This window comes from Acipenser ruthenus, chromosome 5 (genome assembly GCF_902713425.1).
Source record: "Acipenser ruthenus chromosome 5, fAciRut3.2 maternal haplotype, whole genome shotgun sequence".
Lineage (NCBI taxonomy): Eukaryota > Metazoa > Chordata > Actinopteri > Acipenseriformes > Acipenseridae > Acipenser > Acipenser ruthenus.
In genome coordinates, this window is record NC_081193.1 from 79,789,923 (window position 1) to 79,803,507 (window position 13,585).

At 35.2% G+C, this 13,585-nt stretch overlaps 1 protein-coding gene across 1 annotated transcript; it reads left to right on the plus strand.

Moving 5' to 3' along the window:
• Positions 1 to 224: 224 nt before the first annotated feature.
• Positions 225 to 7,016, plus strand: LOC117402310 (PR domain zinc finger protein 13). Its single transcript, XM_034003336.3, has 4 exons — positions 225 to 658; positions 2,422 to 2,553; positions 2,675 to 2,795; positions 5,134 to 7,016. The coding sequence occupies exons 1-4, from the start codon at positions 518 to 520 to the stop codon at positions 6,618 to 6,620; spliced, it is 1,881 nt and encodes a 626-aa protein (XP_033859227.3). The 5' UTR covers positions 225 to 517; the 3' UTR covers positions 6,621 to 7,016.
• Positions 7,017 to 13,585: the final 6,569 nt, after the last annotated feature.

The following is a 13,585-nucleotide window of genomic DNA, read 5'->3' on the forward strand; positions in this document are numbered from 1 at the left end:
ATTTCCCAAAACAGGTTTGTCTGGGAACAATACCAGGAGGTACAATTTATGGAGAAATTATACAGTTTGTTTTTCACTTAAAACATCGTAACTGTCTTTGGGACAATGTCACATGCTGAGGATTAATAGTCCCTACAGACCTTTGATTCACTAGAGCCTTTTCTCTGCCCTTGACAAATTGGATTTTAGGAATGGGAAGGTCGCCTGGCTCATTGTTTCATGACCATTTGGAACAGTTGATTATGCAGGAGGGTTAGGGAAAGTCTCCATGTGATCCTCTTGGAAGTATCTCTGCAGCTGCTAAAAGAGCTAAACTCTCTCACCGAACTGTGCAACCTAGTGCATTAATGTGCCAAGGAGTACCCTCCTGTTCCAATTGAAAAGCCGGCGCACATACGCCATCGCGTCACTTTGCAGGCGGAGATAAGCCTGTCTTCATCTCTGCCTCTGCTTGTCTCAATCAGTCCATCCCTGTTTGGTCTTCTTGGTTCTGATTACTTTCCACTTGGAGCCAGCAATGCAAGCAACCAGGACTCCGGCCATTAGCGTCTGTGCGGACAGCCTCATCCCAGCCGGGTTAAGGTTAGGTCCGGCCCCGGAAATCTTAAAACTGGGCAAGTACATGACTGATCGCAAGGAGCCTGGAATAAAGAAAAGGGTAAATTAACTAAAGTTTTCAATACAGAGCTTAAGAACAGTACTTAGTATTTCTTCCACAAAAAATTATATATAGATAGATAGATAGATAGATAGATAGATAGATAGATAGATAGATTAGTTGCTTTAAAATTGCTCGAATATTTGATTAAAGCAAATAGGACTGATAGTGTGTCAATTGTGAGCAGGTAGGAAGGATGGATTCTACATTATTTTTACAATGAGGTAAATGTGTCAGCTTCCATTAGTGAAATGTCGTTGTTAATTGCTTAGTGTTGTCAGTTTCAAAATAATTGATCTTTTTCATGTGGATGAGCTGTCATTGCAACGCCGTCTTTGTTTAACTGCTGTAATGGGGAAATCGTTAATATATAATATTTTATGCTTTCGCCCGTTCCGATTATGTTACATTGAAATTCACTGCACAGCTAAATTTGAATAATGACATTACAAGGGATCAAATAGCAATTTATAGATCTAAGCTAAAAAAAAATCACGTTTACTGTGAAAGTTTTATCATCCTGTAAAATACATAAAACACAGCGATAAAGCCTTCAAGTTTTCGTTTAAATACGCTCAAATATACGACATTAATCTAAACTATATATATATATATATATATATATATATATATATATATATATATATATATATATATATATATATATATACACACACACTACATTCTAAAAGTTCATGGTCATATGACGAAAATGTCAACTAATAATCATTTTATTAAACCATTTTTACTAACGCAGATTTTGATTTGATTAGATTTTTTTAACAGGAGCGCTGTCATTGTGATTGTTGCTAAAATTTGTTTTCAGAGACAAGTAGAATTGTAAGAGAGAGAGAGAGAGAGAGAGAGAGAGAGAGAGAGAGAGAGAGAGAGAGAGAGAGAGAGAGAGAGAGAGAGAGAGAGAGAGAGAGAGATTTGATTTGATTTAAAATGCAGACTGTGTTTGCCATTGATGTCTATGAATTGTCTACAAAAAAGTAGAGCTCCAGGCGAACATTATCAGGTGCAGACCCCATGTCAGGTGTCACGCTTTGATTCTTAATTTGCTTTAAACGTTTAGAAACTGTTTACACCTCTAACTCATTTGTTTCTCATCTGTATTAAGTTATTTACTGATTTATAATGTATTTTTTTAAATTGTCAAATAAAACGCTCTTTATTTTCTTATAGCACCCGCATTATAGAAATCTGAGGCTCCTTTTCCATCCGTGTTTTAAAATCGAGATAGATTAAGCTATATATTATATTATATTATATTATATTATATTATATTATATTATATTATATAGATCCGTCGCCCTTGTGAGAAGTGTTTTTTTTCTTTTTTTAATAATAATGGCGAACACAAAAAATAAGTGTCATAAAGCTAAATCTACTGTATTGAATCAAGCCTACAAACACACAAACAAACAAACAACAAACAAACAAAAAACAACAAAAAAACCCGCCATCGTTCTAAAAGGACAAAAGGAAAAGTTAAATGTAGCCTATACCAATTTATATATATATATATATATAGAAAAGATTTAAACGATTCAAATTCGAGTCTGCAATTTGTAATTAATAGTAGAGTGTTCTAAATTATTTCTGATCTTCTTTCGCAGCTATTCTGGTTTGGGTTGTGGAATTCATAATTGTAGACTCATTTCTGTTTAAATTATTTATTTATTTTCACGTGGAATAATTCGGTTTCCCGAACTCCGAGTTGGCTACATTCCCTAATAGCTGGCTTTCTTTTCCTATAGATTCGATTGCTAAGGGGCTATCTGGTGGACGAAGACGGGAGCCCCGTTCTGGAATGGATAGGGTTAATCCGTGCTGCTAGAAACAGCCAAGAACAGAATCTCGAAGCCATAGCAGACCTCCCCGGAGGACAGGTATGTAAAGTGCAATCTGTCGCATTACCAACAGGACTAATGGACCCATCTATAGGGTCTATAGGAAGACCTATGTATTCAGATTTGTACTTGACATTTTGTTACCTCTGCTTTCTCCCAGATTTTCTACAGAGCTCTGCGAGATATACAACCCGGAGAAGAGTTAACTGTATGGTATTCATTTTCACTAGCTCAATGGTTTAACATTCCCACAACGGCTACACCAACTCACGACGAAAAAGGTAACTTTCTTTTGTGTGTGTGTATATATATATATATATATATATATATATATATATATATATATATATATATATATATATATACGATAGCGATGGTACTTAATAATTATGATTCATTTAACGATTTAAAGTCAAAGGACATTTTTTTAAATAAAATAGATGTGTGAATTGCTTTATATCCCGTGACATTATATTAACATTTTATTTTATTTAAACAGGTGTGTATTGAGCAGCTATAGGCCTATAGTATAAAATGATAAACACAATAACAACACTTGTGCTTGTGTTTTATTTATTTATTTATTTTATCTGTGTGTGTGTGTTTATATTCATTGTGGTGAATAATACCGTTCAGAAATCTGCTGATGTTTTGGCTGTGAAGTGTTCAGTTTGTTGCACGAGAATGAATCGCCAGGTTGTTGCTTGTTATAGTTTGTTATCATATTTATTTCATAGGCTTTAAACACCTATGTTACAATTTGAATGAATTTTATTAGCGATACAGTTTACACTTTGATAGTTATAGTTAATTGCATTATACAAATAACCTATGGAATATACATAAACCACCGGTTGTGATTTGTTTTTTAGATATCACACCGAGATGTGCGCCATAAAACAGAATTATTTTAAAGGATGCAAAGAGCGACACACTTTGAAGCATTCATTATTTATTGGACACGGTATTTTATTGTTATTTTAAAGTATGTGCGAAGTGTGAATTAAAAACTAGATCTGTCCTGGAGAATGTCTACATTTCATGAAGTCACGAAAGTGATATAATTGCTCAGTCTAGCAAATAATTGATTTAAATGGTCACATTCGTTATCTGCAAGCAGAGGGATAGAATGATATTATAGTATATATATATATATATATATATATATATATATATATATATATATATATATATATATATATATATATATTATTAGGCCTATATCATTATTAATCTGAAAAAAAAAAAACATTCTTCGTTCTTGCTACAGGAAATGACCCCCGCTGTCCTTTTATATAGGTGTAATAAGTTATTAAATCGAGAAGGGGTGGGGTAGCAACAAGGTCTCTAACTACAAGCTTTATTCCTTAAACTGAGCCAGTAGTAGCTAAAATGTGAGCTAATAGGATTACACAAATGATTGCAGACTCAAGCTACCTAAACAGTTACACCAGAAACTAACTAATAAAGAGAACTGAAAAAAAAAAAAACACGTATTCAGGCTTTGTGCTCGAAGCACCCTGGACCACCGACCAGAGACCACGCTGTAAAGGTCCCATGGTTGCCCATGGTAAAAAAGAGCGATTTCCCTCAGACTTAAAGACAACTTCAATGTTTATCCTTTTTTCGTTGGGCTCTATGGGAGGATGCATAGGATAAGTGAATCACGCAAATGTAATATTGATCATGTTACTGGAAAACATCCTTACTAACACTGCTGTCGTTTACTATTATTATTATTATTATTATTATTATTATTATTATTATTATTATTATTATTATTATTATTATAGGTGCGTTGTACTAAATGACATTTGATAATAAAATCAGCAGCTTTTAAGTTTTTTTTTTATTATTTATTTATTTATTTTTTTTACAAAATTAACACCTACACTAATGGAAAAAAGAGAAAAGAAAAAAGAAAAAGAGAAACAGATGAATATATCGAGTGCCATTAAGTCACGCGTACTTTTCCTTTCAATTTCAGTTCATTACTCCTGTAGAGCTAATAAATTACAAAGGTGTTGTATGGTAACAGAAATTTACAAAGGGCATTGTCATGCAATGAATGGCGATGTTTATAGAGCATGTACATTGCGCTGGTTTATACCGAAGAGCTCATCTATAGACTGTTCTTAGGCCAATATTTCCAACTCCTTGACATACGCTTCCTATTCTTTAGCATTAACAGATGGACCAACTGCATTGTCTATAGCGCCCATACGATTTCAAGCAACAGCTGTTGTGACTTCCACTGCAGAGCCATACACCGAAAGCAGTACTAACTCAATCACTGCGCGCTATACACGCCAGATTGGACATGCATTTGCTCTTTTATGGACAATGGTAAATAATAGCAGTGCAGGGATTACAACACTATTACACCAAACGATTCGACCCTCTGCCATTTATTATTATTATTATTATTATTATTATTATTATTATTATTAGTAGTAGTAGTAGTAGTAGTAGTAGTAGTAGTAGTAGTAGTAGTAGTCGTAGTAGTATCATCAATCAACAACAACAACAACAACAACAATAATAATAATAGTTTATTATTACGTATTTGTGTGATCTATGACATTAACTTATCTCTGTTTTTTGCTTGTTTTGTTTTAGGTGAAGAACGCTATATCTGTTGGTACTGCTGGAGAATATTTAAATATCCCAATACGTTGAAATCTCATATCCACTTTCAGTGCGCTTTAAGCAATGGCAGGGGCGTCGTGAACAGCGAACAAGACAGGAGCTCGGGCAATTATAGCAGATCTCCGAAATCAGGAGACATTGCGAACTTTGCTGCGCCACTGAGAAACGGCCATAACCAGAACGCGACAGGTTCTGAGCATATAAAAAGGACAGCGCCTTCATCTCAATTTTTAAACAAAACAGCAATAACGAAGAAAACCACGGCGCCAGGGGAGCAGGACCGAGCATTAGACATGAGCGTCAGTTCTGCGAGAAACCACGGGCAGCTCGTTGGTCTGGGTGGGACTTCTTCAGTGCTTAACAATATGGGTTTCCATCCTGGAGTACGGTCGGCTTTTAAACCAACGGGGGTTTCGAAGCTCCCATCGACGGAAGCATCCAGAGAAGATAACAATGTAAAACAGAACGGACTTGGTTTTAGTAAACTTTTAGGAAACATTAAGACAACGCGGACAATGAGTGAGTCGATAGCGGTCGGCCATCCTTCCAAATGCAGCCACCCCACCGATTCCATATCACCAGTGTTATCCTGCAGCAATGCCATTAAAGGCTTCCCATTATTTCCACACTTTGAGGAAACGTCTGCCTTTAAACACGTAGAAAGTCGTCTCCACTCGGGGTTATCCCCATCTCGCTACTCGCAGATTTCTTCTGGGCTGCATTTTGAGAGGTTTTCTATCCCCCAGTTTGACCGGGTGAAACCATACAGTGGAGAATGTAACATCCCATTCATGCCATTTACCGTCTACAACGGAGAGCTCCTCTGCAGTTCTCCTTATTATCCGTTGAAGTTCCACTTCAGCAATCTGATCAAGTATCCAGAATCGGTGTCATACTTCGGTGCCCCAGCGCTCAACCCAGACTTGAGCACCATTACTAACATTGATAGGGAGATTGCCATGCACACGCAACAGCTTTCTGAAATTACCGTTGAGAAGAACCGGTCGAGGTTACAGTCAATGCCCACCACAACCTCGGCTTCTGGCAAACCTAAAAAGGGGCACCTGTGCCTATACTGTGGCAAACTCTACTCCCGCAAATATGGACTCAAGATACATATGAGGACTCATACCGGTTACAAACCTTTGAAATGTAAAGTGTGTTTCAGGCCTTTTGGGGACCCGAGCAATCTAAACAAACACATCCGCCTGCACGCGGAGGGCAACACCCCGTACAGGTGTGAGTTTTGTGGAAAAGTGTTGGTCCGCCGAAGAGATCTAGAGAGGCATGTTAAGTCGAGACATCCAGGGCAAACTATTAAAAAGACTGATGATAAAATTGAGAGCATTTTCCAGGACCAGGAGCAAAAGAGTGACAACAGTAATGACAGTGATATCGACGTTTGTTTCACAGACGATCAAAGTGACGAGGAAACTGGCAAGAATACCGATCAATAGAAAACTGTACATTACAAATCTAAAAGACGTTCCTGCTAGTATTACTATAAGACTGTACAGTTATTTATATGTCATGTATAGCACTGTTTATGTTTTTGATGAGAACATCATTGGGGAATCGAATAGGTATCAGTGCAAGTGCCTCAACAATGGCATATGTTATTTTTGATTGTATTATATATTTATAAACCATTATTTTATTACAATTGTAGTATTTGCTATCTATCTTGATGTAGCACATATGTAAAAATCATAATATCAGTCAATAGGAGAAGTGTGATAAAAGACACGGCCAATATTCAGTTTTGCGGTTATTTAACGTATTTGAAGTTTGTAAAATAGGTACGTATAAAGAGCATGTTTTTTTTTAAGCACGGAATTATATGGTTTTTTTTTTAACAAAGTAAATATAATTTTCTGTTCAGTAGGATATAAGTGTGGTGTACGTTTGTTATATAATGAACATTGTATAGTGATGAGTCTTTTTCTCTTGTTGTGTTATTTTTTTAATAAATGTACATAAAACCGATTGTGTATGGTATTGAAAGAACTTCTCATTAAAATTGCAATGCTACTAATTTATTTCACGAGATAAATCTATAGGGCTATAGCATTTTTAAATATATTAGTTATTATGAAGCTACAAACGCTCTCATTTTCATTATCCATTTGAGACGAACAAAGGCAACAGCAATATTAGATGAATGCAGAATGTTCATTTTCTCATAAAAAAAGTTATTCCTCTGTAATTCTATGTACCCAGAGCGAATTCATTTTTGGCAGCACAATGTTGACATTTACAATACAAATAATTATATTAAAGATAATAATGGATTTCAAATAAATATATAGGTAGGTGTATATTTTGATGCTTAAAAAACCCGACCATTCATAAACTATAGCCTACGACTATAGTGTAGCCTATATTGTTATTGCCAGGTCGCATCATACCTGTTTCATAAGACGCATTTTAATAGGATATCATTTATGTAGGACAATTACCATCAGTGCATTTCCAAATTTCTTAAAGTAATACCCCTTCGGACAATAAAGTAAAAAACATATTTGAAATGATATGCAATTCGTTTAACTTAGATGCCCACTAACAAACAAACAAAAAATACATTTTATTAAGATTAACTAGTGAGGAGTTAGTTTATTGTTAATCCACGATTTTGTCAAAAACTAAGCTACATTCCAGGCGAAATGAGAAAAACAAAATAATTGACAGACTTTTTTTTTTTTTCAGGGCATTTGTAAGTGTCTTTTCGACATGGACCACGTAAGGTCTGTGTAAAGTACATCTAGGAAAAACGTCTTTGCTGCCCTAGAGTTCTGCGGTTATCTTCGCTAGACCGGACGCTTCATTCGTTCTCAATACAGTAAATCCTTGATAAATCTCCCCAGCATCTTGCAGGTAGCCCACTTGTTGGGTCAAAATTCACCATGTAAGAAGAATAAATCATTGTTGGTTTATCAACAGTGCGCAGTTTCTAAATGAGCAGAAAACCCAAAACAAATGGACTATATATTATATTAAGATATGGCCGTGACGTACATGGCCAGGCACCGATTTAGTTCAATTATCGGTTCGTATGATATACAATTGAAAACCATTGATCAGCACCTGCCTATTACCAATAGACTTATTAAGACTTGTTATTCGTATTCGTATTCTTATTCATTCTAGTTACTCATATGGCATCGATTGTCTTTAAAATGCACCGGCGTATTTTATTTAATCTCACGAAAGACATATATGTACAGTATATTGCCACAGAGTAAAACACTTGGTAACTAATGAAATTATGCTTTGGAAAAAAAAGAAAAACGTTTTGTTTGCATAATTTACATAACATTTCATCATAATATATCGGGGAGAGAGTTAAGGGGCTATATACAACAGAAACCGCTATCTGTAAATAAAGTATTACCCCATGCAGGCAAGTATAGCGACACAATAATGTCAAAAACCATACATCGTTTGACTTTTTGTTTGATTGTACAGCACAACGGGTTTAAAAGGTATCTTGACCTTGCCCCAGCAAAGCTTCTGCGATGTTAATAGAAACTTGCCATGGTCAGGTGCAATCTTGTCTGGTAAAATTTCATAAATTATGATCAATTGCACTATTACGTTACACTGTGTCTTCATTTGAGTGCACATTCGATATGACACAGAAGGTGAATCGGTGTATTTTTGTTATTTAGAGCTAAAGAATTTGATTTTAACGATTACTAACGTGCGGTATACAGCCCTGAAAATCATTAGGCTACATTTAAATAAAATAAATAAATAAATAAAATGGAAGAAACAACAGCCTGTCCAGGTATTCGTCTTGCTCGCTGCATGAGTGATTCTGAGGATAGCTGAAATCGCACTGTTGCGATTATTACCTCATTAGAAATGAACAAAGGCTTTTAGGGATTTTGGGGACTAGTCCCAGTTGCGTTAAAAGTGCATAGTACTTTGCCATAAAAAACACCTTTTCTGTGAATTCGCATCAGCTGTACTTTAATTACCTCAATTTTAACGATTTGTCTATTTTTTTTTTCTAGTGTGCAACAGTGCATTTATTTTAGAGAGACTGATGACATCTGAAAATGTGTTATGAGGTCGGTTGCCAGTCACATCTTTCAGCAGACATTAAACACTATATGGATTCCAGGTCAAATGCCATCAGTCCAGGATTATTATTTATTTTTTTAGTATAATCCATGTTACTGATTACAAATCTAATAAAGAACAGTAGATTATTAAACATACGGTACTCATTTAATTGTTCATTAGCCCTTTTTTTTAGAAAGGAGAAACACATACAAAAAAGTTATCAAATCAGATAAAAACTACTGTGCCTTTTAACTTAGGAATTTATAAGTGGTGTTAAATTGGTTCTTATTTGTTTTAGAATTATAACGGTGTTTTTTTTTCAAATAAAAATTGCGTTACTGAAGACCTGGAGAAAATCCTTTGAGGATTTACCTATATTTTTGGCTTGACATCCTTATAGGAGCTTGACGATTGAATAAAACTACGTAATGCAAATGTACACTGCGTGCATACACTTAAACAGCTTAAGTTTAAGTGACCTCTACTTACATGGTGGATTTTCATGTTGCATACCTGTAACCCACCCTTTTTAAAAATGTTTTTGCTTCATGTTTTGCTTTCTCTGAGAAATAATAGCTATAAACTACCCTCAACAGAAACTGTTAATAGTGAAGATCATACAGAATGGATTTCAATTGCACTGCAAGTCCATTTCTGCAATGAGTTGGGGCCCTTCAAAAGTCATTTCTGATGTTATTATTATTATTATTTGTTTATTTAGCAGACGCCTTTATCCAAGGCGACTTACAGAGACTAGGGTGTGTGAACTATGCATCAGCTGCAGAGTCACTTACAACTACATCTCACCCGAAAGATGGAGCACAAGGAGGTTAAGTGACTTGCTCAGGGTCACACAATGAGTCAGTGGACCTCCTGGTTACAAGCCCTTTTCTTTAACCACTGGACCACACAGCCTCCTATTATATAAACAAGTACATTTATATAATATCTTCATATTTTCTCCAAGGTGAAAGGCAGCGGCTTAGTGACAGAAGCAAACTAATTACTTTCTTAGAAAGACTGGTAAGTAAACATATGTGCTGGCCCTGGCAAATGTAAAACACAAAGAAAAGTGGGGCCATCATTGGTAAATGTAGCACATTCAACCATAAGATGAGCCTTCTGTAAACACTACAGTGCAGCTCTCTCCCTCTCTCTCTGTCTACACATAAACAGCTTTTGTGTTAGGATTTACTCTCACTGCTTTTAGTAGAACAACAGTAAACTGGACAAGTGCCAGAATCAGCAATACCAATAAACTAGACCCATCCAGTCCCACCAGTGCTGTAATCAATTAGGGCCATTAATTACTACTAACACCAGAAGAAAATTGATTTTAAAGGAGCCTTCTGCTGTCTGTTTATCATTATCTCACTTAAGCATACATCTGCCACATAATTCCCTGAAGAGATGATTGATATAGCTCTTGATGAAGTATTAAACATGCTAATATTTACTCCTCAAAAGATATGTAGACTTTGATTAGGTATAAAGTATTTTGAACCCCCCACTGCCCGCCTTTCCCAGACAGTGGGGCAGAAAAGCAAACATCATCACCCCCAACTAACTGGCCATTCTTGTGTATCCTTTTATCTACACATTTTAACACTCTTTAGAGAGATGGTAGGAATCACACTTCCTCATAGAGTCATTATCAACTTACGTTTAAAAGTAATGCAGTGCAAACAATCACAAAGTAATGTTTCTTTAGGAGCCATGAAGGGATTATACACAAGGGGGTTGGGATTACTTGTAATTGAAGCTAGGTGGTCAGTAAATGCAGAGGCAGAGTTACTATTGCATTGTCAGTGAGGATGGGTTCACTGGGTGTGTGAAAGTTAAGCATTCCATTCAGAAGGACGCACAGAGGAATTAACAGAGTCCCTCGATTAGTGGCCTTTTCAAACACAAGGCTTGGATTAAATCAAATGTAATATTATCATTTTAAACTATAGCTATGGTAGTGCTTTAAACACTCATTGTAATTATTAATGGCCAAGGTGGTTATAAAGTTACACACTGTGCTGGTCTTTTGGAAAATAAATACACTGTTATGTGTTAAAACATATATACATTTTTACAGGTTTTGACAATGATACATTACTAATGTTAAGCTTCACGTCTAGTATATAGTCATTATAAGTATTCTTTCAATTTCCTAGTTGCACGTTCTTATAACACTGTATTACAATAGCCTTCTATTGTTATAAATAATTTTTATAACACATTTGTAGATTTTTTTTACATACTTAATTCATTTCAAATGATCACACTGTTTAAAGAATCTCAGAGCAGTATTTTGTGTTTGAAATATATTCTTTGAAGCTGATTTTTACCATGACATGTGGTGGTGTAGCCATCAGAATAAATTTAGAATACTAACATCATAAATGTCTTGTAAATACGGAAATTAGACCCCCTGCAAAATCTAGGGTACTAACCTGGATTTACTAAGGCTTTTGAAAACATGCTATCACCACACATTAACATTTCTGTTAAATTCCTTATCTTTCATCCTACCAGTGCAGTGAAGATTCGTTACCCTGGTATTAGGGTCCCACTGACACCACCTAAATATGCAGCAGTTTCATGTTTCAGGTCCTAATACCTGTACAGAGGGAGTGAATTTACAGTCTTGTGGTAGGTTAAATTGACTTCATTAAAAGTGAAAATAAAGTCTGGTAAACTAAACCACCCATAGAAGACCATTATGCTAAGGCAAGAGAATGTTTTTCTTTAATCGTTGGTTATTATCTCTTTAATATGGTATATGAAATGCCATGGACCATGTTTGGTTTTATTTTCAAAAATATTTTTAAACTAACAATAAAACAAGCTGAAACTGTTCTGCAAGCATCAGATCCCTACTTCAGGATTACTAACTGCAAGTCAACCAGATCTTTTTTTAAGGCACTTTTAAAGATGTAACTGTAGTAATGTTTAGCAAATTAGATTTTAATTTATTTTATTATACCTTTTAGAAGTTTATAAATAAGTAAAAATGTATATGAACTAACTATTAAAATGAGCAACATCTGTCAACGTGTTAGTAAGGTGCCTGTTAACGGTTGATAAACTGTGCCACTTAAAATAAAGCAAGGAAAGAATATGAACTGTGTTAGCAATTAGACAATCTTCAAAAAGACAACTTACTTACTATAACAAATTATATAGTCTGAATGTCATTCCAAAATAATATAAGAAGGGTCATAATGCAGTTTAATTGTGTTGAGGTGAGTATACTGCACTAGCAGTCTGCTGTGTTGAGTGGATTTAGATTTGCTGTACCTCTTTAGAAGTCTTCAGTGTTCATAGAACAGTGTTCTGATTGTGAAACAGGAGTTAGCAAAAACTGCACTAAATTTAAAAAAAAACAAAAAAACATGAGTTTAATGTGACAGATAGATTGTTGTATTTATCTATCAATTGACATGGCTTGCAATGCAGAACTGGTAGTTTTAAGGGTTGCCTTGAGATGTACTGTGTTATTCTAGCCACTGGTACTCTACAGATCTGAAATCATAATACTGCTTCAACAGCAGATCTGTTCTGGGATAAGCTTGACATGGGGACACTGTGTGTACAGTGATTGTGCTTGATCCTTAGCTGGCTGAAAGCCTGTTAAGTGTGATGCATTTTACTTACCCATCAGATCAGATTTTCTGATAAAGAAAAGTACCTGAACAAATGTAATTAATTACCATACAATTCAATTACATTTCCTGTGTTATTTATTATTATCACTATTATGGCAAAACATGTTCCTGCCTTTTATGTGCAAAGCAGAATTTGCCACCAAAAGATGTCGAAAACTTACAAATTGGGTAAATGCACCAAAAATCATGTTTTATTCTAAAGAGATACGCTTTTAAAGTTGTAATTTAACTAAATGCATGAACAATGAAATATGTCCCTTACACCACGTAAAATAGTTATTTAATGAGTTTTTTTCAGTCTGTTATGTTGTATCCAATAGTCATTATTTAGGTAGTGTGACTAGAGTATATATAAATAGAAAATTGCCACCTGTAGAAAGTGTGCGATGAATATCTGCTTTGTGAAGTGACGAGTCTTATGTGCCTAAAGCCATTGAAGTAGTTCAGAATAGGCAAGTCCTGTCAGTTTTGTTAAGAGTACAAATACAAAAACAGAGTCATTCTGTAGTTTATATACAAATAGAACATTCCTGGGTGGCTGTGCATTTGATTTTGAAAACGCACTGCTGGAATTTAAACCAGGCTGTCTAATTCCATGAATCCATAAGCATTTGCTCAAAGGCATGACCTACAATTCACACAGACTAATGGCACTGCTTGATGCACTTGTGTATTGAGTTCATATTTCCAGATAATGG

What these genes read in the sequence shown, in the direction of transcription:
- LOC117402310 (XM_034003336.3), top strand. Translation starts at nt 518, where the DNA reads ATGCAAGCAACCAGGACTCCGGCCATTAGCGTCTGTGCGGACAGCCTC. An exon ending in AGCCTGGAATAAAGAAAAGG is followed by an intron (nt 659 to 2,421) that starts GTAAATTAACTA and finishes CTTTTCCTATAG; the next exon opens with ATTCGATTGCTAAGGGGCTA. An exon ending in CAGACCTCCCCGGAGGACAG is followed by an intron (nt 2,554 to 2,674) that starts GTATGTAAAGTG and finishes GCTTTCTCCCAG; the next exon opens with ATTTTCTACAGAGCTCTGCG.